Source organism: Solanum stenotomum, chromosome 10 (assembly GCF_019186545.1).
Source record: "Solanum stenotomum isolate F172 chromosome 10, ASM1918654v1, whole genome shotgun sequence".
Classification (NCBI taxonomy): Eukaryota; Viridiplantae; Streptophyta; class Magnoliopsida; order Solanales; family Solanaceae; genus Solanum; species Solanum stenotomum.
The window spans coordinates 35,526,779-35,551,619 of NC_064291.1; the positions used below are offsets into that span (position 1 = coordinate 35,526,779).

At 37.8% G+C, this 24,841-nt stretch overlaps 1 protein-coding gene across 4 annotated transcripts in view; it reads right to left on the reverse strand.

The window, feature by feature from the left end:
- The window catches only part of LOC125841213 (peptidyl-prolyl cis-trans isomerase CYP57), a 29,693-nt gene that overhangs the window by 4,304 nt on the left and 548 nt on the right, over positions 1-24,841 (reverse strand). For 2 of the 4 annotated variants that reach the window (XM_049520293.1, XM_049520290.1), the window contains exons 2-7: positions 19,176-19,354; positions 18,980-19,081; positions 5,456-5,562; positions 5,202-5,343; positions 3,352-3,574; positions 1,412-1,457 (exon numbers count right to left, since the gene is read on the reverse strand). In XM_049520293.1, the coding sequence (XP_049376250.1) occupies positions 1,412-1,457; positions 3,352-3,574; positions 5,202-5,343; positions 5,456-5,562; positions 18,980-19,081; positions 19,176-19,354 (799 nt within the window). The remainder of the gene's footprint in view (positions 1-1,411; positions 1,458-3,351; positions 3,575-5,201; positions 5,344-5,455; positions 5,563-18,979; positions 19,082-19,175; positions 19,355-24,841) is intronic. The other 2 variants (XM_049520291.1, XM_049520292.1) reach the window with 1 other exon arrangement.

Genomic DNA, 24,841 nt, shown 5'->3' on the forward strand with positions numbered 1-24,841 from the left:
ATTTGACTTAGGACAGGCTACAGAGAAGGGGAATACAACTTTGCTCTATCTTCCACTTATGTGGGAAGTATGCAGAAACAAACAGCCATCTCATTTTGCACTGCAGAGTGACTACACAACTTTGGGACATCGTCCTTGCTATTGTTGGTCTGAGCTGGTCAGTGCCAACAACTACTCTTTACATGCTTCCCAGCTGGAACAGAAGGGGAGGCACTAAGGTACAAAAGAGAAGATGGAGTATGATCCCAGGCTGTATATGGTGGACTATGCGGAGGGAAAGGAATCTATGATGTTTTGAAGGAAATAGCAACTGAATCCAGAAGATAAAACTTAGTTGTATTGTGATTTTTCATTTTTTGGTGTAAACAGGGGTACATAGGCGACACTGAGGCTCTAATGCAAGTTTTAGAGTCTCTATAGAGCAACATTTTTTGTTTAGATTAGTCTTGTTCACTTTTGTAATTATGGCTTCACAACCTTTCTGAATTTAATATAAGTTTGTTATCTCAAAAAAAGAAGTGGCTAGCATGTTCTTAATGTTGAAAAATACAACCTTACCAGTTTCAGAAAAAAAAAGTGAGTCAGGAATTAATATGAAGAAAGTTTAGGGTTTTCGGGGGCTGTTTTGTTCTTGAAAACCTAAATTGCATGGGTTGATATGGGTGGCTTTTCAGAGTTTTGGGGCTTATTGTATACTACTCCCTCCATTTCTATTTATTTGTCCTACTTTCCTTTTAAGTCCGTTTAAAAAAGAATGTCTCTTTCCTTTTTTGGCAACTCTTTAATTTCTACTTTTCACATAGCGTGTTTAAGACCACAAGAATAAAGGACAATTTGGTACATTCTACATATCTTTAATTTTAGACCACAAGATTCAAAAGTATTCTTTACTTTCTTAAACTTCATGCCAAGTCAAAACAGGACAATCAAATTGAAACGGAGGGAGTAGGTTGTACTCCTAAGTGTAGAGTTAACCTTTACATATCAGGCAAAAAAAATGAAAAACAGTAATGGTGGAAATTTCCACTCCAACTGTTAAGTCAACCTCAAATTTTTCAACCAAATTTAAAAAAGTAAAGAAAGAAAAATTCACATATTTTTTGCATGGCCTGTGTGTCTCTATTGGAAACCAAGCACTTTATAATATGTTTTATTCAGTTCCAAGAGTCCTCACCACATAAACTATTTCCTGTCCATTCAAGTCTTAATGGCCACATATAAACACCAACTTAAACTGATAACTTACAAGAAAGATAGTGAACAGAGTAAAAGCATATTCATGTAGTTTAACAGGTAGCACCTAGAATAAATACTGGACAAAAACAGTTGCTCATGAAACTCGATGTGTATTGTAATATAGCAATGTGTTAAAAGAAGGTTAAAAAAAACATGGAGAGAAATAAGATTAGACCTGCACCTTGAAGGAGATGGTGAACGATTTCTTGCATTCCCATTTTCTGAATAAACCAAAGATAAATGCCAAATGATTAAATTTCTTTTTGACAAGTGCAAAATGAAAGAAAATTGACAAAGCTTAACTAAATGAATCCATGTGGGAAATGAATTGTATACAACTATACATGTAAAACTATGATGTGCAAGGACGAAATAGTTGCAGACCTATAAATGTACAAATTTGCGCAATCTACATGGTGCAAACATTCTGATCTGTGGTAAGTTGTGGATGGGAAAGAAATCCCAGTGGATGAAGAGAGGATTATTGAGAATCTACTACAGGTGTTCATCTGCAAGGTTAGAGCTCTTCTGACCACCAATCTGGAGTTGCCCCTAGGTGCATGTAACAAGGACCAAGCAACATAGAATCCGGTGATAGAAAGACTAAAGAAGAGAATCACAAAAAGGCAGAAAAGATATTTGTCAAAAGAGGGAAAGGAAGTAGATTAAGAGCACAATGTCACGCATCCTCACATATTTCATGTCCCTGTTACAGACACCGGTCAGTGTAATGTGTAACTGAAAAAACTTCAAAGCAACTTCCTATGAGATTCGACGGACAAGACAGAGAAGTTTTCACTTGGTTAGTTGGGAGACTGCTACAATGCCATAGAGGTTGGGAGGCCTCAGGTTGAAAGACCTACATGTCTTCAACAGAGCACTAAAAGTGGTTATGTAAATTCGAGAGAGGAGCATGCTCTATAGAAGAAGATGATAGCAGAAAAATATAGTACCAAAAACATTCCTACCCCTTTTCTGTGCTGGTTGTGGAGAACTATTGTAGGAGGGGGTGGTGGTGGTGGAAAGAGTTTACTAGTAACATCACATTTAGAATAGAGGACAGGAGAGAGTCAGCTTTGGGGGTCATAGTTGGTGTGAGGATAATACAGTAAGGACCACTTTTCCAAATAAACCAAGTTTCATACCAGATGGAGAGATAGTTTAACAGATCCAGAGCCAAAAAGTGAGATTTCACTGGGACCGAGGCTTTGGAGGACCCATCAAGATTGGCAGATATCAGAATTTACAGAAGTCTGGTCGAATTGCATCACAAACAAGGATTCATGGAGGTTGGGGTGGGAAGAAATGGCAGGTTCTTAGAGAAAACAACATAGCAAGCTTTTGATAAGGGAAAAGGCAGGCTACGCACACCTTTTGGTTTGAATTCCCAGGACGCCGAGGAAAACATACACTTGGTTTGTAGCAATTCAAGTGATCTTAACAGCTAAAATTTAAGAGAACACATATGTCAACTGGTGTTACATGTGCAAGAACTCAGGTGAAGATGTGGATCATCTCCTTCAACATTGTCAGGTAGCTACTTGATTTTGTTGTGATAACTTTGAGATGGTTTGGAGTTAACATGTACACACCAGACACCATGAAAGAGGCATTGTTCAGCTAGGCTTTGGAGGAATGGCAAAAAGAGGCATGACGTGGGATGTAGTTCTACTAACACACATGTGGGTCACATGAAAAGAGAACATGATTTGTTACATTTGAAAAACAATCTATTATTTGTAGTTTCATTTTGGTGCAGCCATAAGGTTCTAATTTATATACAAGATTTGGTGGCATTCATAAAACACCATAGTTTTGTCTAGGGTCTCTGCCTTTTGGAATACCACTTGTACAGTGAAGCTTTCTCCATCACCAGTAAAATTTACTTTAATTAATAAAATAAGTTCAGTTAACTGCATTATTTCATACAAGTCAACTAACAGTCCGCACAAGGAAAGCATACTTAGCAGCACCACAAAATGCCTTTGAATTTTCAAGATAATTGAAGAAAATGCTTGGTCAAACGAGTTTTTACAAAACAAATAAAACGAGACCACATTGTGCAAAGTGCTTCAGTAGTAGTTTTAGTCTTCGAATTTAGATAGATGTTTTTACCACTGAGCAACTTCTGTTTGGGTGGCGGATCGCCAAGTTCTTTCCTCCTTTTTAGTATCTGCTGACGCATTCGTGAATCAAAGCCAGCCTCATCTTCATCACTGTTGTCAAGGGATTCCTGAAAACCTGCTTCTGATTCTTTACGAGATGCTTCCTTCTTTGATCCCAAAGCTTCTCTGATGGTCAACTGCACATCCCTTGTCGATTTTCCTTCAGATGAGTCCTGCATAAGTAGTTTTTCCTGTGTTATTTACTCTAAAACATAATAAGTAGTGAAAAAAGGTAGCCTGGTGCAGTATACTCCCACTATGCACTGATTCAGACAGACCAAACCAAATTGAGTCTATTGTATGTAGTCTTACCTTGCATAAGAGACTGTTTCCATGACTTGAAACCTTAACCACATATAAATTATAACAATCGGCCGAACCACATTGAATCTATTGGAAGTAGTCTTAGCTTGCATTTTTGCAGGACACTGTTTCCATGACTTGAAATCTTAACCTCATCTAAATAATATAGTCTATGAACACATCATCAAAAATAATCTGGTGCTTATGACAGCTTACTTAACAAAAAATCCAAAAGTAACACTGATTCAGGAGACGACAATGACAACAAAATCCAAATATGCTGACCATGATGCTGAGAGTGACACACATAATCTTACAACTCCAAGGTTTGAGATGTTGAAGGGGAAGTCATTTGGAACAAAATAGGGGACAAAACTGTAATCAGCACAACAATAATGATGATTGCACCTCCATGCAATGATTCAAATAGGATACGACATAGCGGTTGAATATGGAATGGGAGCCACAATTATTACCAAAATTTTTTGTGAACAAAGAGTATCCAATTTTAATAATAAAAATATTACAAGGAACAGACGAGAAAGGATCCAAGCATAGCTATTTGTGGTAAATCTGGAGGAAATGTTTAGAACATAAAGTAGCATTATACATAGATTTGGGACTATAACAAGTTAGGTGATGATATTAGAGCAACATTGTAGTAATTTTGGAGAGTTGGATTGTAGTGAGCCAAAGTCTAATACATAAGACACCAAATGTGACAACCATGACAGGTAGGCTAATATACAATCATCCTTGTTAAGTTCAAGCTATTACACAACGATCAATGAAGTTTACCCCTCTCCTGTTGGGAAAAGAGAACCATAGGTTATTGAGTAGAGCTTTACAATGGCATGGATCAAATTGTGACAATGGGCTATTTAATGCTTCCTAGATGGATTTATACTAAGCATCTGCTTTAGAGCAGATATTTGAGGCACTAGGATGCAATCCTAGTGCTTCTTAATGAACTCTATTTAAGGAAAGCATATGATTTGAACTTACAAAAATAATAGTTGTCCAATCTCAAAAAAAACAAAAAGAATACAAGTGATGAGCTAGTAAAAGGATGTTCTACATGGAGGCCAAGGGACCCCAGATGCAAGGAAAAACTAGTAATATATCAGGTGCCTCTTTAATCCTACAACAACAACATACCCAATCACACAAGTGGGGTCTGGGGAGGGTGGGGTGTACACAGGCCATACCCCTACCTTTTTGCCTCTTTTATCCTATGCAGAAAAATTCAATTCTGCTTGGCTAAAGCTTTGATGAAACTAGAATTGAGCTTCCATTGCTTACAATGTATCAGCAAAAAAAATGAGGTACAAACATAACCTACTGCACGTCTTTATGTACTTAAGTTCCTTACCCAAGGCTCTCATAAAAAAAAAATTGCATTGCAACTATAAGGGTAGAGCCCTTGCCTACTTTTGTAGCTAGAGAAGATGCAGAATTGGAATATCACGGCAAACATAGAAAAAATATAGGCATTACCAAAGATTGATCATGTTTTCCTTCCTTCAGCAGACGGGGATCATCCAAGACATCGTGACTGCTTCTTATCCTTGAACTCACAGTTACAAGCTCTTTTTCCTCCTCTTCTGCTTCTTCTCCAAATGAAAGCAAGTTCAACTTTCTGAGTGAAGCAGAAAAGGATTTGGTAAAAACATAAGATATTGATGAAAAGATATTTCACTTTCAAGATAACTGCTTCAGTTAGAACTTAGAAGTCGGGAAAAAGATCTTACTTGGTAGCTTTCTGTTTTGCATCTTTCTTCTCAGTTGCAATTCCAGAAGGCAAAGCTTCTGCAGGCTTTGCTCTCGGGACAATATCCTCAAAAGGGTTCCATAATACCTACCAATGATTCAAAGAATAGGCTGAGCAATTAAACATTAAACTATTACCTAATCCAGTGGCAGTAGAAGAAGATCTACAAGTCTAAAACTGCCCACAAAACATAAGAACGTTAAAGCAAAATTTGCAAAAAAAATACATCTCTTAAGCTAAATATAATTGAGAAAACAGAGAGAATTCCCAGAGATTAAAGAATAAAAAATTGTGACAAAAAGAGGAACAATAAAAGAAGTGGAAGCATAGTCAGATGATTTTATTTTACCATTAATATGGCATTTCCCTTTTTTAATCAAATAACGTCTTACAATATAATAAATAAAGAGGTAGAGAAATGGACAAAGTTCTCACAGAAGATTAATTAAGACAAAAAAGCTGCAGCGAACAAGAGAAATTCAAAGAAGGCCATTGATGCTGTAATGGGGAACAAGAGAAATTCACAGAAGAGCATGTAGAGGACAACCAAAAGACGGAGAATAAAATAGTTCAAAAAGATACACATCTTCTGGTTACATACTGACCATAATTGATAGCATCGATGCTGGCCTACTTGCGTTAAGGTTGACAGGCTTCAATGAGAAATCAATAAGATGCTTATTGGGGAAGAAGAGCTCAAAAATGAGCCCAACAATTATGGTGAAGAATGGGGTAAGTGCTACACATATTTCATGGTTCAAGTCCAAGGGGAGGAAAATTGGGCCAACATGAAAACCAAGAGAAGGGGCCCACATGGGACCCAAGAAAAGAGTTAAAATTTCAGCCAAAGTGGGCTGCGAATAGGGGCTGAATTCATGCCCAAAGACAGGCTGAAATGGATGTGCAATTGATACCCAAGAAGGGGCTGCATTAGGCTTGAGTTTTGGTGTCAAATTTTGACACTTCCTTTCCTTTTCTTGTTAGGTAGTTTTGGGAAGAAGGGTGACATTAATTTCTATTTGTTTTTTTTTTTTTGAAAATGGTAATGGTGTATTCTTCAGCATTAAGGAGATGCTGGTGACTTGCAAACAGAGGGGAACAAAAGAAGAGAAAATAAATATATATATATATACAAGGGTCCTAATAATTCTACAATTTGTTCTGTAACCTCTAAACCTTTCTCTTTACACCAAAAATAAAAGGATGCAATACAATCCCATCTAACCTTCTGAATGGAATTGGACCTATCTTCAAAATTTCTACTATTTCTTTCTTTCCATACTGTCCACCAAATGCAATGTGGAATTATCCTCCGCCATGCCTTTTGACTCTTGCTCCCCCCTCTTCTTATCCAACAACTCAACAAATCTGCAGTATGTTCGGGCATGGTCCAGTTTGTTTTTGTGAGACTAAGGAAGATGGCCCAAATTTGTGTTGTAAAGTTGCAATGCAAGAATAGATGCTGGTTGGTCTCTGCTGCGTTCCCGCATAATGAACACCAAGATACTATAATCTTTCCTTTTCTCCTCAGCACTTCATGTGTTAGGCAAGCCCTTATCTTAGTTGGTGCTAAGGTTCTCCATACCTTTCTCCACAAACTCTGCTTAGAGTTGCGTTGCTGTGGACTTTCCATTTTGTATGCTCTGCTAACCGTGAAAGCCCCATCTTTACTATGTTTCCATCTCAAAGAATCAGGAGCATTGATGATGCCAGGGAATTTTTCTAATAGCTCTAGCAATTTGGCCACTCTCTCCACTTCCCAGTCATCAAAAACCTTCTGAAGATTAGATCCCACCCTTGTGCTGTCCAACATTCATTGATATTTGCATCAGGATTACTACATAGTAAGAACAGATCTGGAAAGGATTCTTTTAGAGGAATCTGTTTGTTCCACGCATCTGTCCAAAACTTAGTTCTCCTGCCATTTCCCACTTCAATGTATGTATTAGCTTCAAGTTTTTGCCAAAAGTTTCTGATAGTTCTCCAGACCCCCACCCTATAGGCATCAACATTAACATTACTGCACCAAGGATTGTACTCACCATACTTGGATCTGATGACATCCTTCCATAAAGCTTGCCCCTCTTCATTATACCTCCATAACCACTTCATCAAAAGACTATTGTTTTGTTTCCTTAGATCTCTAATACCCATACCTCCTTTGTCTTTGCTTTTCAAGGTTATCTCCCATTTGACTAGGTTATAACCTTTAATTTCTTTGCATCCATGCCAAAGGAAGTCCCTCCTTAATTTGTCCAGCTTTTTCAGAACTTTGGGGGTAATGGAAATAGTGACATGACATAAGTAGGAAGGGAGTCTAGCACTGAATTGATGAGAGTGTGTCTGCCTCCCATAGACAAATATTGAGCCTTCCATCTTGCTAATCTCCTTTCTGTTTTCTCCACAATGCCATCCCAAATTTGCATGCTCTTGTCTTCATTTCCCAAAGGCATACCTAAGTAAACTGTTGGCATATTCTCCACTTTGCACCCCAAAATATTTGCCAGATTCAAAATGTTTGTCACCTTCTTGATTGGAAATAAATTGCTTTTCCCCCAATTCACTTTCAAACCCGAGGAAGCTTCAAAAAACAGTAAGATTGTTTTTAAGAATCTTATTTGGTCCTCCCGAGGTTCACAAAAAATGATAGTGTCATCTGCATTTAGCAAATGACAAATTTCTTTAACTTGTCCACTGCTACCCTGTATCTGAAAACCTTTGATCCATCTGTTTTGTATTGCTATTCTCATCAAGCTATCAAAACCTTCCATTGCCAAGATAATAGAAAGGGGGATAAGGGGTCACCTTGTCTAAGTCCCCTTTCTGAAGGGAAGAAGCCCACTGGTTCACCATTCACCAGAACAGAAAAACGGACAGTGCTGATGCAAAAATGAATCCAACCCAACCACTTTTCTCCAAAGCCTATTTATCTGAGGGTGTTCAGCAAGAACTTCCAATTTACATGATCATATGCCTTTTCAATGTCCAATTTGCACATTACACCAGGCTCAACACCTTTCAATCTTGAATCCACACATTCACTAGCTATAAGTGCAGCATCCATTATCTGTCTCCCTTTAATGAAGGCCATCTGATGCTTGTTGACCAACTTATCCACCACCTTTTTCAGTCTCTCAGCTAGTATCTTTGCTAACACTTTGTATATGCCTGAGATTAGACTTATAGGTCTGAAGTCCCTCAATTCAGAACACCTACTTTCTTGGGGATGAGAGCCACAAAAGTTGCATTGAAACTTCTCTCAGTCCTCTGATTATTATAGAACTCATGTATCATACCTTTGATGTCTTCTTTCATTACTTCCCAGAATATAAGATAGAAGGACATGGGAAAACCATCGGGCCTAGGAGCTTTCTCCATCGCACAAAGTTTAATGCATTCTAGAATCTCCTCCTCCTCAATTTGTTTCTGTAACTCTTCCTTTTCATCCTCATTAATACAAGTAATCCCCTGCAATTGTAATTCTGGCCTCCAAACTTCTGTCTCCTTGTACAAATTTTCATAGTAACTCTTGATGGCCTCCTTGATATCAGTAGGATCAGTGACATTGCTTCCCTCCACCTTTAAAGATTCTAGTTTAAAGTTTTCTAGTTTGATTTTAGTATTTATTATTTCCATGAAAGTAGGATTTGAATCGCATGCTATTTGGGATAGATTTTCCTTATATATAGGGGTGGACTTTGTTATTTTTAAAAAGAACATTATCATGAATAAGTAACTCCTTAAAATCAATGTGTTGTAACCATATGTTCTCTGGGATAGCCCCCAATTACCCCCACTATCTACAATTAGAGGACAAATATCTGAATATAGATTTTGACAATGCCTATTGAATAGAGTCAGGAATCGCTCTTTCCAATTGCTAGAAATCAAAATTCTATTGATGTGTGAGGCCGCTCCCTATTGCTTCATGTACACTTTGCACCCAAAAAAAAAAAATCAGCGACGTCACAATTAGAAATGAAGCTGGAGAAATCACTTGATATTTCCTCCAAATTTCTATTGTTATTTCTTATTTCTTTCAAATCTAATGGTAACAACATTAGCTATAATAACCCACAGAAGCTGTCACTTTCTCGCATTTCATACAATTCATCCCACAGATCTTGTAAAGAAGTTACAGTCTGTAGATTCCAGAAAGTGCCCCATTCAAAGTTTTTCTGATCATTTTGAGATGACAAAATAATGATCGTGTCGCTTTGGTTTGCTCAACAATGGACATCACCCTTAAGCTCATAAAATAAAAATACCATCCTATGTTCCTCTAGAGTCTAGAAACGCCCATTCGACCCATCCACCACCTCATGTGCTTCGGGCCTCCTGTTCCATTATCATTGCCATCTTGGCTGCAAACAAATAGCAGAATGCCCCCATTTCATATTTTTCTCCTTTAAAGATGTATCCTCTTCATGGGACACTTCAACCCCATCTGATCCATGCCATAATTTCTATAAGCATATCTGTAAAACATTTCAGGCACTTCCCTTCCACCCTCCGCTCATTCCACATTTTTTCATCATAATTTACAGTGGAGAAAGATACTTTAATTCTAAATCCCTTTCTCAATTCTCAGAAATAACCAAGTGTTTCATTCTCAGAACCCAGAAATGAAATTCCTACAAAAATATTCTGAATGTCTAAAAAGATTCTTTTGGCCTAGATTGTTTCCAGGTTATAATCAATTGATAAAGATCCTAGAGTAGTATGTCCAAGTTCACTCAAATTTGGACAAAGAAACTAAAGCAAACATTACATTACCAAACGAAATGGAGAAGAAAGGTATATGTAAAAGCAAGCTATCTATTCTTAGACCCTGAATTGCACAATATCTTCGCAGCAAAAGATCTTATCCAGAAAATGATGTCAATATTGACCACTAATCCAATGACCTCAGGTTGGCTTTATGATTTTGGATATTGATACAAGCACAACACACATGTAATTAGTTAACCCATGAGAAAATCAGAAGCGCACTAGCAACAGATGTGGAAAGTGCACAACATAGTCGGGTAAACCACATGAAAAATAAGTAAAATAACTGATTCCAAATACCATTAAGGCCCTCATTTGTTTTCACTAAGATTAAGACATTTGAATTTGAATGATTAAGATGTTGTCTCTAGGTCTGAACACTATATGATTAAGATTGTTTTTCAATATATGAATGTGCATAATTTATTTATTTATATTTAAATATCATAGATATATATATAATTCAAATAAGAAAGTCATTGATCATTTCTCAAAGCAAATTTAAAGAGAGGAGGCAGTTGGATTTTGTAAATACAAGAATCAGAATGAAATGTACTTGCTGATGGTAGAATATCTACTTTGAATGTTGTTATTTCTCTTTATTTTCTCACAGAATATGGGCGTTTTGTTTCCTATTTGTTTGGCTTAAGTTGTGGACATCTTGTTGGTCTTCTTAAACCCTAATTTCGCAACTGAAGCCTATATTGATAATACACTCCATTATGCTCTCAGGCACCACTTTCCCTGAGATAACTCTCTTCCCTACTTCCGGGGGGGGGATCCTCTTTTTTTTTTTTTGTTTTGAAATTGGTAAATTGTATTCATCAGCATTAAGGGTATGCTGGCCACCTCCAAAAGAGAGCAATTACAAGTTTCCTATCATATCTACAATCTGATCTACATCTTCAATACAAAGTAGTTTACACCAAAGAAGTAAAACTTCAATACAATTCAATTTTGCTTTATGTATGGAATTGGACCTATCTTTAAAGCATCTCCCATTTCTTTCCTTCCATATTGACCACCATATACATGATGGTATTAATCTCCACCATCGCTTTTGACTTTTACTTCCTCCCCTCCTAATCCAGCAACTCAAAAGATCCGATGTGTGCTCTGGCATTGTCCAGCTAGTGCTTGTAATGTTGAGGAAAAGGTTCCATAGCTGAGTGGTGAACTTGCAATGTAAAAATAGTGCTTATTGGTTTCCCCTGTTATGTTGCAAAGAAAACACCTGGGAACTAGTTGTCTACCTTTCTTTTGTAAGACTTCTTGAGTAAGTCAAACTCTCCTAATCACTAACCAAGTAAAACCTTTCACTTTGGTGGGCATGGCACTCTTCCAGAAGTACCTTCAAGGATATTGTGTTCCCCTAGTCATCTCATGTAGTCCGCTGTTATATGCACTTTTGACTGAGAAAACCCCATCCCTGCTGAATTTCCACAAGACCCTGTCTGTAGCTGTTGCGATAATGGAAATTCCACCTAATGTTCCCAGCAGAGCTGCCACCCTCTCTATTTCCCAATCATTAAGCATTATCCTAAATGATATGTTCCATCCCTGCTCTGTCCAGCAATCACACACTCTATCTTTAGGATTCTCACAAATGAGGAACAGATCTGGGAAAAGATCCTAGAGAGGTTTGATTAACCCATCCATCCTTCCAAAATTTCGTTTAGTTTCCATTCCCCACTTTGAGATATAAATTTGCTTCTATCTGTGGCCAAAGAGTTCTGATTGTTCTCCACACACTCAAACCATAAGGTTCAGAAACATTTTTTGTACACCAGGGGTTTAATTCACCGTACTTCGCTACTATGACCTCCTTCCATAGAGCTCTTTCCTCACCAGTGTATCTCCACAGCCACTTCATCAGTAGACTCTCATTTTGCAACCTCAGATTTCTGATTCCCAGACCACCTCTCTTTCTTTACTGAGAAGCACAATTTTCTAGTTTACTAAACAATAGCCTTTTCCTTCTTTATTTCCATGCCACAGAAAGTTCCTCCTTAGCCTATCTAACTTTTCCACAACTTTTGCTGGGATTGGAAATAAAGACATCACATAGGTGGGTAAGGAATCTAGATCAGAATTTATTAAGATCAGTCTTCCACCTAAAGATAAATACTGAGCTTTCCACCTAGTTAATTTCCTTTCAGTCTTTTCCAGGATACCATCCCGGATATCCAATGCCTTGTGATTGCTACCTAGAGGCATGCCCAAGTAAGTGGTAGGCATTTGATCAACTCTACATCCCAAAATATTTGCCAAGTTTTGAATCTGCTGGACTTCATTAACAGGAAACAGACTGCTTTTTCCCCAATTTACTCTCAACCCTGATACAGCTTCAAACAGAACCAGAACCAGAATCACTCTAATGTAGCTAATTTGTTCAGCTACTGGCTCACATAATTCTGGCCGGAATCCAATTTCAGTCCTTGTCTTCTTCCTTGAACTATTACCTTCATGATAGTTTATTTCTCTTGGATTCAGTCCGTTAATTTCTGGTCCTTATCAATGGGCGAAAATAGGATTTATTTCAATGTTGGCTTCAAATCATATGATATTATTAGATGGAGATATGAAGGAACAGTGTGGTATGAATGGGTTGAAAGAAGCAGAAAATGATGAGAAGATCCTCCATGAGCAACAAAATCATGGAATGGATTTGCTTCACCCTCAGAGAAGCATCCAGTGATCAGAGAAAGTCAATTAGGAGATGGAAAACTGCAGAAAGAGAGGAGGAACACTTTTGCACCAGAAAATACAACGAACATGGGAGATTTATGAGTATCACATCCATTAATAATGGGGGGAGGTCTGTCCTTGTTATTCCTGAGCTTGCCATGAATGCAGGGTGGTACGACATAGCTCCGAAGATTGAAAGCTTCATTAAATGCCCCAAAAGTTTGGAAAAGGTAGGTCCACCAAGAGTTACTGAAGCTTCCTACCCCTACGCTAGAGCTGTCAAGGATAGTAAATGGCTGTCAAAATTCATCAGAGAGGCAGAGACAAACAGCTTGGAAGAAAATATTGAAGTACTATCTCAAATGTAAAGTCATGAGAATGGGCTATTGAAGAGATGTCTAGTGGGACATCTGGAAGGGGGAAAGAAATAAGGAGAAACCTACATTGTCAGAGGTCAGACGATGGTCATCCTTGTTATGGAGTGTTAACATTTATGAGATGTATGGAGGAAAGTTTCTCTTTGAATTTCCCAACAGGAACATGGCAGAACAGACCTTACAAGGGCAGTGGAATTGGAAGAACCAAAGGTTCAACCTGGAATGGTAGTTTACGTTGGTAGGTTGCACCCCCAACAACAGCCTGACAAAGGAATCATGGGTTAGAATCATTGGTATCCCTCTCCATCTTTGGTCAAGTCAAATGTTCCAAGAAATTGGAAACCTTTGTGGAGGATGGGTAGCTACAGAGGAGGAGACAGAACTGAAGAATCATATGATGTGGGCGAGAATCTTGGTAGAAAATGATGGAAGAAACATACCCAGAGAAGTCTCTATCCCTAGGTATGGGGTTGTTGACCATTTCCCGATAAGGGCGGAGAGTCACGTGAGATTTGAGGTGCTGCCGAAGTTGGGAAAGGTGATCCTGGAGCAGTTGGAGAAGAAAACAAGAGAAGTGCAATCCCCTCATTTACCTAGAGGTCCATAGGCTGCAAAGTCTGCAAAAAGGGTACTCAATCTCTTATTTCAAGGGATTTCCCAGCTGGAGAATATGTGGGTGGATCCTGGCTCACAGCTGGCAATGAAGAAAGAAGGGAAGCATGTGGAGGCACATGCCCCATTTAAATGAGGGGGGAATATTGGGCCTCCATCGGCAGTCCAATACAAGGAAAAGAGTTTCCAGAAAACTTGGGCCTGATTACTCAAGCCAAGTGATTTTCAATGATATTTTAGGAAAAGACCCTGAAGATGAAAACTCTAATATATCTCTTGATTTTCTTGAACCGCGACACTGTCAAGAAACAAAAAATACGCACATGCATAGGGCAGATCAGATTATTCATGAGGACAGGGAGATGGAAAACATCGTGGGAGAATCAATAATTGAATCACTGCACCACTTGATTGAAATAGAAGAGAATGATATGAACATGACAGATACAGAAGTGGAGGACATCAGAACTTCAAAAATAGGAGACCAAAGATCGATCACTAAAGTGGGGGAGTGGGAGATAGAAGAGGCAGAACCACTACAGACTCGACAACAAGAAGTGGTCAGAAATAAAGAAAGGGAGACATCAGTATGGGTACTACGAAACTTAATCAAGTTGGGGAAGGTTCTGGGGGCTGATTTCCAGAGTTATGCAGAAGAAACCCTTGAACTACTATTACAAGTGGACAGTGCCAGACAAGCAAGAAGAATGGAACCAGAAACAATGTGCAAGAAAACAAGACTTCGAGGCTCCCAAGAATTGAAAAGCCTAGTGAATTTTGATGTTAAGTTAAAAAATAGTGGGAATAGGAGTAAGGGGAGAAATCTAATTATATGTCAGATGAAATTCAAGTTAGTCACATTGAATGTAAGGGACTGAATGATAGGGACAAAAGAAGATTGGTTAATAGTGTGATGGAGGGGTGGAATGCAGATATCATTTGTTTGCAAGAAAACAAATTAGAGGGGAATATGGAAGAAAAAGTTGGACACATCCGGGGAGGTAGATGGATCAAATATGCAAGTTTGGAGGCTAGTGGAACCAGAGGGGGAATTTTAAAGTTATGCGACAATGGGGCCTGGAAAGGCGACATTGTGGAAACTGGTTTGTACACTTTGACTTGTAAATTTGAGTCTCAATTGTATAACTACTCTTGCCGTATCACAAGGGTGTATGCCCCAAATTGTTATATAGAAAGGTCTGTTTGGGAGGAAATGGGGGTTATAAGGGGAATAATAGAAGGACCTTGGGTTGTATGTGGTGATTTCAATGTAGTAAGCTTCATATCAGAGACAAGAAATTGTGTGAGAAGAACCAGAGGCATGAAGGAATTTTCAGATGTTATTGAAGACCTGAAATTGTTAACCTACAGCTAGAAGACAACAATTACACGTGGTTCAAAGGGGGACAATCTCGAGGCAGCCTCTAGAATTGATAGAATTTTGATATCTGAAGAGTGGGATGACAACTTCAATAACACAAGGCAAAATGCTCTATAGAGACTCATATCAGACCACAGTCCTGTAGCATTACAAGGGGGTGTATGGAACAAAAAGAAGAACCACTTTAAGTTTGAAAACTGGTGGCTTGGCACATAAGGGTTCACTGATAGAATCAGTAGCTGGTGGCATTCTTTTAACTTCTCCGGGAGACCTGACTTTATTCTTGCTTCAAAACTTAAGGCTCTAAAAACCAAACTTAAGGATTGGAGCATGAGTGAACAAGGGAATCTAGGATCTAAAATGAGAGTTCTTCTTAAAAAACTATCTAAGTTTGATGAGATCATGAAGGGCAGAGGATTATCAGTATGGGAGATCTCAAGCAAGAATTCAACTTAACTAGAGTATGAGGAGTTACTAAAAATGAGGAAATCTCATGGAGGCAAAAATCCAGATCACTATGGCTCAAAGAAGGGAAAAGGAAAACCAAGTTCTTCCACAAAATGGTCAATGCTCACAAAAGATACAATAACATTGATCAATTGGTAATAGAAGGGGAACTGTTTCAGGATCCTTCAAGAGTAGAAGGGGAAATTGTAAAGTATTACAGAAGCTGTACACTGAAACAAACAGTTGGAGACCTGCTTTCAGGAGCAACAGTTGTCCCACACTTAATGAGGAGGAAAAAATGCATTTACAAAGAAATTTGAGGAAAGTGAAGTTCTAAACTGTTTGAAGATGGGTGCAATCAGTAAAGCCCCGATGGCTTCACTATGAGATTCTTCCTTAAATGTTGGGAGGTGAAGGGTGATGTCATGAAAGCTAATCAAAACTTCTATGATCAGGAAGTTTTTGAAAAGAGTTTGAATGCCACCTTCATAACCTTGATTCCTAAGAAGAAAGGTGCCAAAGAATTGAAAGACTTCAGGCCTATTAGCTTGATTGAAAGCATCTACAAAATTGTTCGCCAAAGTTCTCACAGAGAGAATGAAAGGGGTCATCGCCAAACTAGTGGATTCTCAGCAAATGGCTTTCATCAAAGGTAGACAAATCATGGATGCGATATTAATTGCTAATGAGACTGTGGACTCTAGACAGAAACAAAAGGAGCCAGGAATCTTGTGTAAGCTTGACATGGAGAAGGCATATGATCATGTAAATTGGGAATACTTGTTGAATACTCTGGAGAGGATGCGTTTTGGAAGGAAGTGGATCCAGTGGATCAAACAATGCATCTCCACAGTGAGGTTTTCAATCCTCATTAATGGATCCCCTGTCGGATTCTTCAGTGCACAGAGGGGGCTCAGACAAAGAGACCCCCTATCTCCTTTTCTATTTTTAATTGTTATTGAGGGTCTGAATTGCATGATTAAAACTGCAAAGTTGAGGGGATGGTTGAGTGGTTTTGAGGTTGGTAGAAATGGAGATAACAGTATGGAAGTGACTCATCTGCATCTCTTTTTCTATGTGATGCTGAAGAAGGCCAACTCAAGATTTTAAGGGTGATTTTGGTGTTTTTTTGAGGGGTTCTCAGGTCTGCACATCAACAGGAGGAAAAGCTATTTGTACCCTATCAATGAAGTGCAAAACATGGAGTATCTAAATGCAATATTGGGTGGGGAAATAGGTGTTTTGCCAACAACATATTTAGGGATGCCTCTGGGAGCTAGTTCTCAATCTTATGAGATCTGGAACAAGGTGATAGAAAAGTGTGAGATGAAGTTAGCAAGGTGGATACCCACTAGGTGCAAACAATTTCTGAGGGCCGTCGGACTGGGTAAAACCTGAATTAACCGTGGTGCACTTGCGGGAAACTCCTTGCCGAGGGCCTGTGCACCCCCGGGATTAGTCGGGGCTAAAAGAGACTCGGACACCCGGTGCAAATCAAAAAAAAAAAAAAAAAAGTTAGCAAGGTGGATATTGCAATAGCTGTGCAGAGGTGGGAGACTTACTTTGATAAATTCCGTCCTTGATGCCCTCCCAACTTATATGATGTCAGTGTTTCCAATTCCACAGATAGTCATTGACAGATTGGACAAATCAGAAGAAAGTTTTTGTGGCAGGGAAGTAATGAGAAAGAGTTATAGCCTGGTCAAATGGGATGTTGTAACAGTGGGTAAGAGACGAGGGGGATTGAGTATTAAGAACTTGAAAAATCAGAGCAAGGCTCTCAGAATGAAATGGTTGTGGAGGTTTTGCAATGAAAATCAATCCTACTGGAAGGAAGTCATTAGTGCATAGTATGAAGGGGAAGATTACTAGATGACCAAAACTGTTACTACACTATGGAGCAAGTGTATGGAGGTCCATTAGCTCCTTGTGGGATGATCTCAAAATTAAAAAAAATACAAGGATCAAAGTGGCAAATGGGGAAAGAACTGACTTCTGGATGGATGGATGTATGGCATGAGGCTGGCAGGCTAGAAAATTTGTTTCTAGATATTAGTACCTTAGTGTCACACCAGCACAAGTCCATAGTTGATCACTGGTCTCCTCAAGGGTGGAACTTCATTTTAGAAGACACTTAAATGATTGGGAGATTCAGAGAGTTCCTGACTTTTACGACACCATTGGTCCACTCAATGGATTGGAGGGTGGTCAGGGTACTTTATGGTGGAAGGGCAACAAAACATGTATTGTCAAGGTGAATTGTGCTTATAACTGGTTGAACAACTCCCAGTTGACAAGTAACTGGCCTTGGAAAGGAATCTGGAAATCCAAAATGCCCCTCAAAGTATCATGTTTTGTGTGGTTATTGGCCAAGGAAGCAGTTCTGACCCAAGACAACCTAATGAAGAGAGGGATTCCATTGTGCTCAAGGTGCTCAAGGGCACGACATGGTTCATGCCAAGCAAGATCACTGAAGCCATTCGGAGTTGGGAAGAAGCTGGAATGCAGTCTAAGAGCATTGTCCCTGCTAGCATTTGGTGGGTAATATAGAAGGAGAGGAATTCTAGATGTTTTGATAGTATAGAAAACAATATGCTCCAATGACACTATCTCCCTAATTAATGTACTAGACTCAATTTAGGATCAGATAGCTGGATTTGATGATCTTATTGTAAATATGGCTCAGTACAGCCTATGTACTGTTGTAGTAATATACAAAGTTACCTCTTTCAAAAAAAAATACATAATAAAGATGGAGAATACCCAAACGGGATTTGATAATTTATTGGTTCAAGAGAAAAATATTAGACTGATTGATTGATAGTTGCAAGAGAAAGGAAGAAAAAAGTTGCCTTGAGAAAGAAAAAAAGAAAATAGAGTGTGAGTTTGAGAGAGAAAAATAAAAGCGTACTTTTAAAATCTGAATGGTATTAAGACTCTTTCACAGATCTAATTCGGTCAGATGTATTTGGACCTATTAAGAGATATTTATTAAGTAAAACAAAATGCACTTAATGGGCTTAGGTCTGAATCATTACATGCAAACCCCCATTAAATGCAAACTAATGATGCCTAAATAACATAGAGTCTATCTAGCTACTACTTTGGTTATACCACAGATGAGCAATAAACTGATGTGCCTCGAGGCAAGTATGAGATATGTAATTTAAGAGTAGACACAACCTCAGCATCAGGCGGAGAAAGAGAGCACAAACAGAAATTGAGGTACCTCTACAGATAGTATCTTAGGTGGAGGATCAACAGGCCGATCATCCTTGCCGGTTTCAACTTCACCCAATGTAATAAGATTATATATTGAATCCCCAGTTACCTGCAAATAAGGGAATGAAGCTTTAAATTTACTGAAATAAGTTAAAGTTTTGATAAGATGTAGTATGCTTGCTGTAAGGAGACGAGTTGGTTACTTTTCCAAAGATTGTATGCTTCTTGTCGAGAAAGTCACAACGATCCAAAGTCATAAAGAATTGACTTGCATTTGAATTTGGTGTGCCTGCACCGGCACATGCCACCAAACCCCTATGTTTGAATCTTAAACGGGAGTGAAATTCGTCAGGAAATACACCACCATATATACTTTCACCACCTGCATGAGTTCATGGAAATCACCTTTACTGATGCATGCTAAAAGAAGATATAAGAAACCAAACTAATGATAAGCTCAATAAGTGAGAGCTTTCAGTGAAGAACACATTCTTCATTTCATTCCACACTGAAAGAAGATTTTATCAAAGATCTAGACAATTACCGCAAGGAACAGAACAGAAATAATGCCATTAGCTAAATGAGGACAGTGTCCATTCTTGGAGCTTAATCTTTTCTCTTTAGATGAGCCAAGTGTCCATTCTTGGAGCTTAATCCTTTCTCTTCTTTTTTTTGAAATTGATAACTTTGTGTATTTCTATATATGATTAAGATCAAGCAGTACATTGGTTGAAAGAGGATTAAGAAAAGTTTATATTTTTTTTTTACAACGGTTGTATCTGGACCACTTTGCGGGCACTCGACTATTTCACCAGGTACCTACTATCTTCTACTAGTACATAGTACATGTACCGAGTAACTCTAATAACAAAGGCTTAAGCAGATGAACAGAAATCGCATAGTATTGCTAGGATTTATACTCTGACCTTCAAGGTTTTTACCCACTTTATTGCCCGCTAGACCACACTCTTGGATACAGAAAAGAGAATTTTATGTCAGGATGCCAGTAGCTTGAGTTGGAGTGTAGGAAAGACAAAACAAGGGTTTGGACAAGCCTCGAAGTACCAACTATTAAAGAGAAGCACAACCCAAAAGTATTTGGAAGAATCGAGAAATACTTTTCCTGAATCCAAAACATTTCTCTATTTTTTCATCTATCTTCTGGAAACAAAAGAATATCATCAGCAAACAAATGAACTTGTGGAGAGCGGAGACTATAAGGAGTCGTTTGGTAGGAGGTATTAGGAGAAATAGTCCATGTATTATGTATGGTATTATTAGTACTATGTTTGGTAGAATTTTTGGGCCTAAGTATAACTAATCCATGAATTAGTTATACACCCTACATGGTATTATAGGATGTATTACTAATACCTTACATTTGGTGGTATTAGTAATACATTGGATTTAATACCATGAGATTATCTATGTAAAGACAAAAATATCCCTCAAATCATTTTATTTATTTTCTTGATTTTATATTTTATATTTGTACTAGATAATTTATTGAAATAAATTAACTTACAAATTTTATTATTTAGAGAGAGTTGTTTGTTAATAAATAAATGCAATACATATCAATACAATATTTAAAATGTGAGTTCTTTAACATTTACTAATTGAAAAGACAAATATATCACCACATGACGTTTGTGATCTTAATTTAATATATTATTTGTTGATTTATATGTGGTTTCTAATTATTTGTATTTTGAACAATTTATAAATTGCATACATATTAAAACAACAACTTGTAATTTTTTTGTGTAAATGTAGATGATATATTCGGTTTTACTATTGTTTACCGTCTTTTAGGTTTTAAAGTAGATGGTCTATCTATTCTAAATTGAAAATTAACATTTTTTAAGTGATTAATTTATTAAGATAATAATTGTTTACCCTCAAATAATTCAAGTGAGAAAATCGCAAACATGACAAGAAAATTGTTTCTCCTAGCTAGTTAGAAGGTCATAAAAAAATAATAGTCCCGGCAATTATCTACCTTGATCGATTACATAAAATAGAAAATCTCATAATAATGCAAGGGTATAATTGGAAAGAAGCTTTTTGTAGAGTTTTAATCCAAACACAAGATGAGGTCAAAAGCAATGAACCAAACACTTGATAAAAAATATACCCTGCATTACTAATCCCAGCACTACTTATCCCTGCATTACTAATCCCTGTGTTATTTTTTTTCCTACCAAACGACCCCTAACAGTTTATAGGTAGTGGTCTACTTTTTTTGTACTGATTTTCCCACTTTTTACAAATGAATAAAATGTAGTAGAAATAATATTAATATCAATGATATCCTTCCCATCCAGAAAAAAATGGAAACCCCGACCAAAATATGCACCCACATTTTGGTGTTTCGATTAGGGTAGAAGGTTAGTAGGTAGTGTAGATGGTCTTGCTTAGGGTGTTTGGTGTTTGGTGTTTGGCAGTGTTCTAATTGTATTTGTGTAGTTCTTGTTTGGACCCCATCAGCATTTATTATTATTTTGAATAATCTATCCTAGTGGGTTGTTTATTGTGTTTCAAATATTGCACTATTTTATTGTTGTTGTTGCTCCCTTCTGGTAGACTTTACATTATTTTCTTGTGATGAGCTATATTTTCTTCTTTATATTTGGAATAGCTGCATCTGAGCCGATGGTCTTTCAAAAACAACCTCTCTACCTCAGTATTTTGGAGAGCGAGAAGCGGAAAAAAGTGACAAGGGCTTGCTTCACCGAATAATGAAGCAAAGCACACACTTTTTTCTACTAAAGCGTTATTTAGTATAAAAATAAAAAAATATTAAATATGCATATATAAATAACCAAGAACTCAATAGAAATAACATACTACGCAAAATTTTCAATTCTTAAATTAAAAAGTAAATAAAAGATAGTCAATAACCCTCATAATCATAACATATTAAGCAAATGCAAAAAGTAAAATCAAATAAGTAAAAAAAAACAGAGCATAATAGGGGAAAGAAAACCCTAGAAGTAGTCACTGAAAGAGAGTCCAGAGAAGAAGAAGAAAAGAGAGGAGGAACTTATCGTTTGAGTCGCTGCAACAATGTTGAGATGCTTGAGTCACAGAAGAAGAAGAAGAGGGAAATGTTTGAGTCGCAACAGACAAGTGTGTTATACAAAAGTTTTAAAAAAACCTAACAGCGCTTTAGCCCGCTTTTTGTCGCCTTTGCTTTAAGTGTGCTTCTCGCTTCGCCTACTGAAGCGCTCGCATTTTTAACAGCGCCTCGCTTCAGAGCATAAAAGTGCAGTGCTTGCGCCTCGCCTCGCTTCGTGCTTTTTGCCGCTTTTCACGACACTGCTCTACCTCCATGAGGTAGTGGTAAGGTCTACATATATTCTACCAAGACCTCACTTGTGGGATTTCACTAGGTATGTTGTTGTTATTGTTGTTGTTGGGACATAAAAATTAGAAATAAGTATAACTTTGTTTACCGATATTAGATGGGGAGAAGAGATTTTTCAGCCTGAAAGACATAACTTTGCGATTTTACGCATATTTGAGATGGTTTAATGGTCTTCTTTTTATCAACTAAGAGTATTTTCATTCATAAACATAGTCAAACTGGCCCTATACAAGTAAAGGACAATTTATAGGTAAAAGTATCCATTGATAATAACAAGGTCAACATGGCCTTATACAAAAAAGGATAAACCTACAAAATATGGTTCTCTTTGAAAGACACTGGATTATATAAACAGGAACTACGTGGTTGCACCAAAAGAAAGGATCGAAGATTACTTCTCAATTGAGCAAAGCTCATCTACACCCCTTCAAAAGTTCCCTCTCTTTCCAAACAACCCACATTAACTCAAGAGGAGTAATGTACTGCCTTCTTCTAGCTCTACACTTCTAGCTGAACATCAACTCCATAGATCTTGGCATTACCCAAGAAATGCCATACCACCTGAGTATATCTCCTATTTGCAAAGGAAACACCAGCTCAAGCCGACAACCATTCGTTTTCTAAGAGTCTTCACCATCAAAATCACCCTTCTAGTAGCTAACCATGTGAAGAAACTCACCTTCCTCGATACCTTAGGCAACCAAACCAAACCATATGGAAACCTCTCCTCCGCCCTAACCAGGAGTTTCTCATAAAAGGACTTAACGAGAACACTTTGTTATTCCCCCACTCACACTCAAAGCATCAGATTTGCCGACTGCTTGCACTGCCCCAAAATACTCATCCTATTGTGACCCCCTAAATTGTTGATCAAACTTATCCCTTTGGCAAGATACCTTATACAAAATCGGAAATTCATCCAAACTTCCACACCACTTATGCCCCCCAAAAACTAAGAGCCCATTTGGATTGACTTAAAAAAAGTAATTTTTAAGTCAAAAATAAAAAGTCAAACTGAAATGACTTTTAAGTCAAAAAATAAAAAGTAGGGGGAGACCTACTTTTGGTTTCCGACTTATTTTAAGTCATTTTTTACCTTGCCAAACACTTCGTAACTTATTTTAAGTTATTTTTTATATTTGTCAAACACTACTAGAAGTAAAAAATTGACTTAAAAGTAGGTTTGACCAACTTTTAAACCAATCCAAACACCCTCTAACTCCCAACCCCAACCTTAAAACCAATGTCGTCATAAAAGGCTTCCCCCTTCATAATATTCCTCCACACACCACACCCGAAAGGCATGGTGATCCTATTTGATCTCCATCCCCTTCCGTATTTATCCACTATCACCTTTCTCCATAAAGCATCTCCCTCAACCCCAAATCTCCACAACCATTTACCCAAAAGTGCTTTTGTTAAATACCTTCAATTCCTTAATCCAAAGCCTTCCATGCCGTTTACGAGAAGTCATGATCTCCTATCGAACTAAGTAAAACTTCTTTGCTCCGTCCGCCACATCCCAAAGAAAATTCCTTTGCAACCTTTTCTAGCTTCCCTATAACAATAGTAGGAGGTAGGAGCGATGAACAAGGGCATGCAATATGTAGGAATACTCTATAAATGGCTTATACTAAGCACTTCCTCGCCTCCTTTGGAAAAATATCTTTTTTGCCATACCTCTTCTCTACCCTCTGAATAACCGGATTCCAAACACCAAGATCCTTGTTCACTGCGCCTAGAGGTAAACCAAGGTAAGATAGGAAAATGATCAAAGCCCAACGCAAAAAAGGGGATTAGATCACATTTGGGTCCTCACAAGAAGTAGACACAAGGAATTTGTCCAACCGAGATGTGGAAATTGAACCTACAACTCGACCAAGTGAAATTGGAACCTAACAAAGGTATACCAATAAGAAAATGATTATCAATAAACTCTGGAAACTCCTAAACAGCCATGGATATCACCCAACAACCCAACCTTTCCTCCGAAAACCTTACAATACTAAAATCCCCCAACATTCAAGGAATCTCCTACCTCTCCACACATGCTGTTAATTCCTCCCAAAAGGCAACCTTAGATCCCTCCCCTACTAGTTTGTATACAAGTAATATACCAAAAGGTAATCTACAAAGTCCATCCAATACTCTATACAACAAGGAATTTTCTGATTACATGAAAAAAGAAAATAAGGGAATGAAGACTAGTTTCCAAAAAAATAAGGGAACAGAGACTACACCTCAACTGCGAGAAACTTCAAAAGCTCTCATATTTCTCTCTCTCCTCACCACCCACATTAACGCAAACAAAACCACCTTGTAGTATCACCAATACATAAATTACAATACCATGACACTAATTCTCGTTTAACTAATTGCTACATTATTAATTCCTAGACTCTAAACCAAATGGCCCCTACCTTGCTTATGTGGAATTTTAACCAAAATATCATTTACGATTTCAGTTCACGCACTAAATAAATGAAATGCATGAATAAA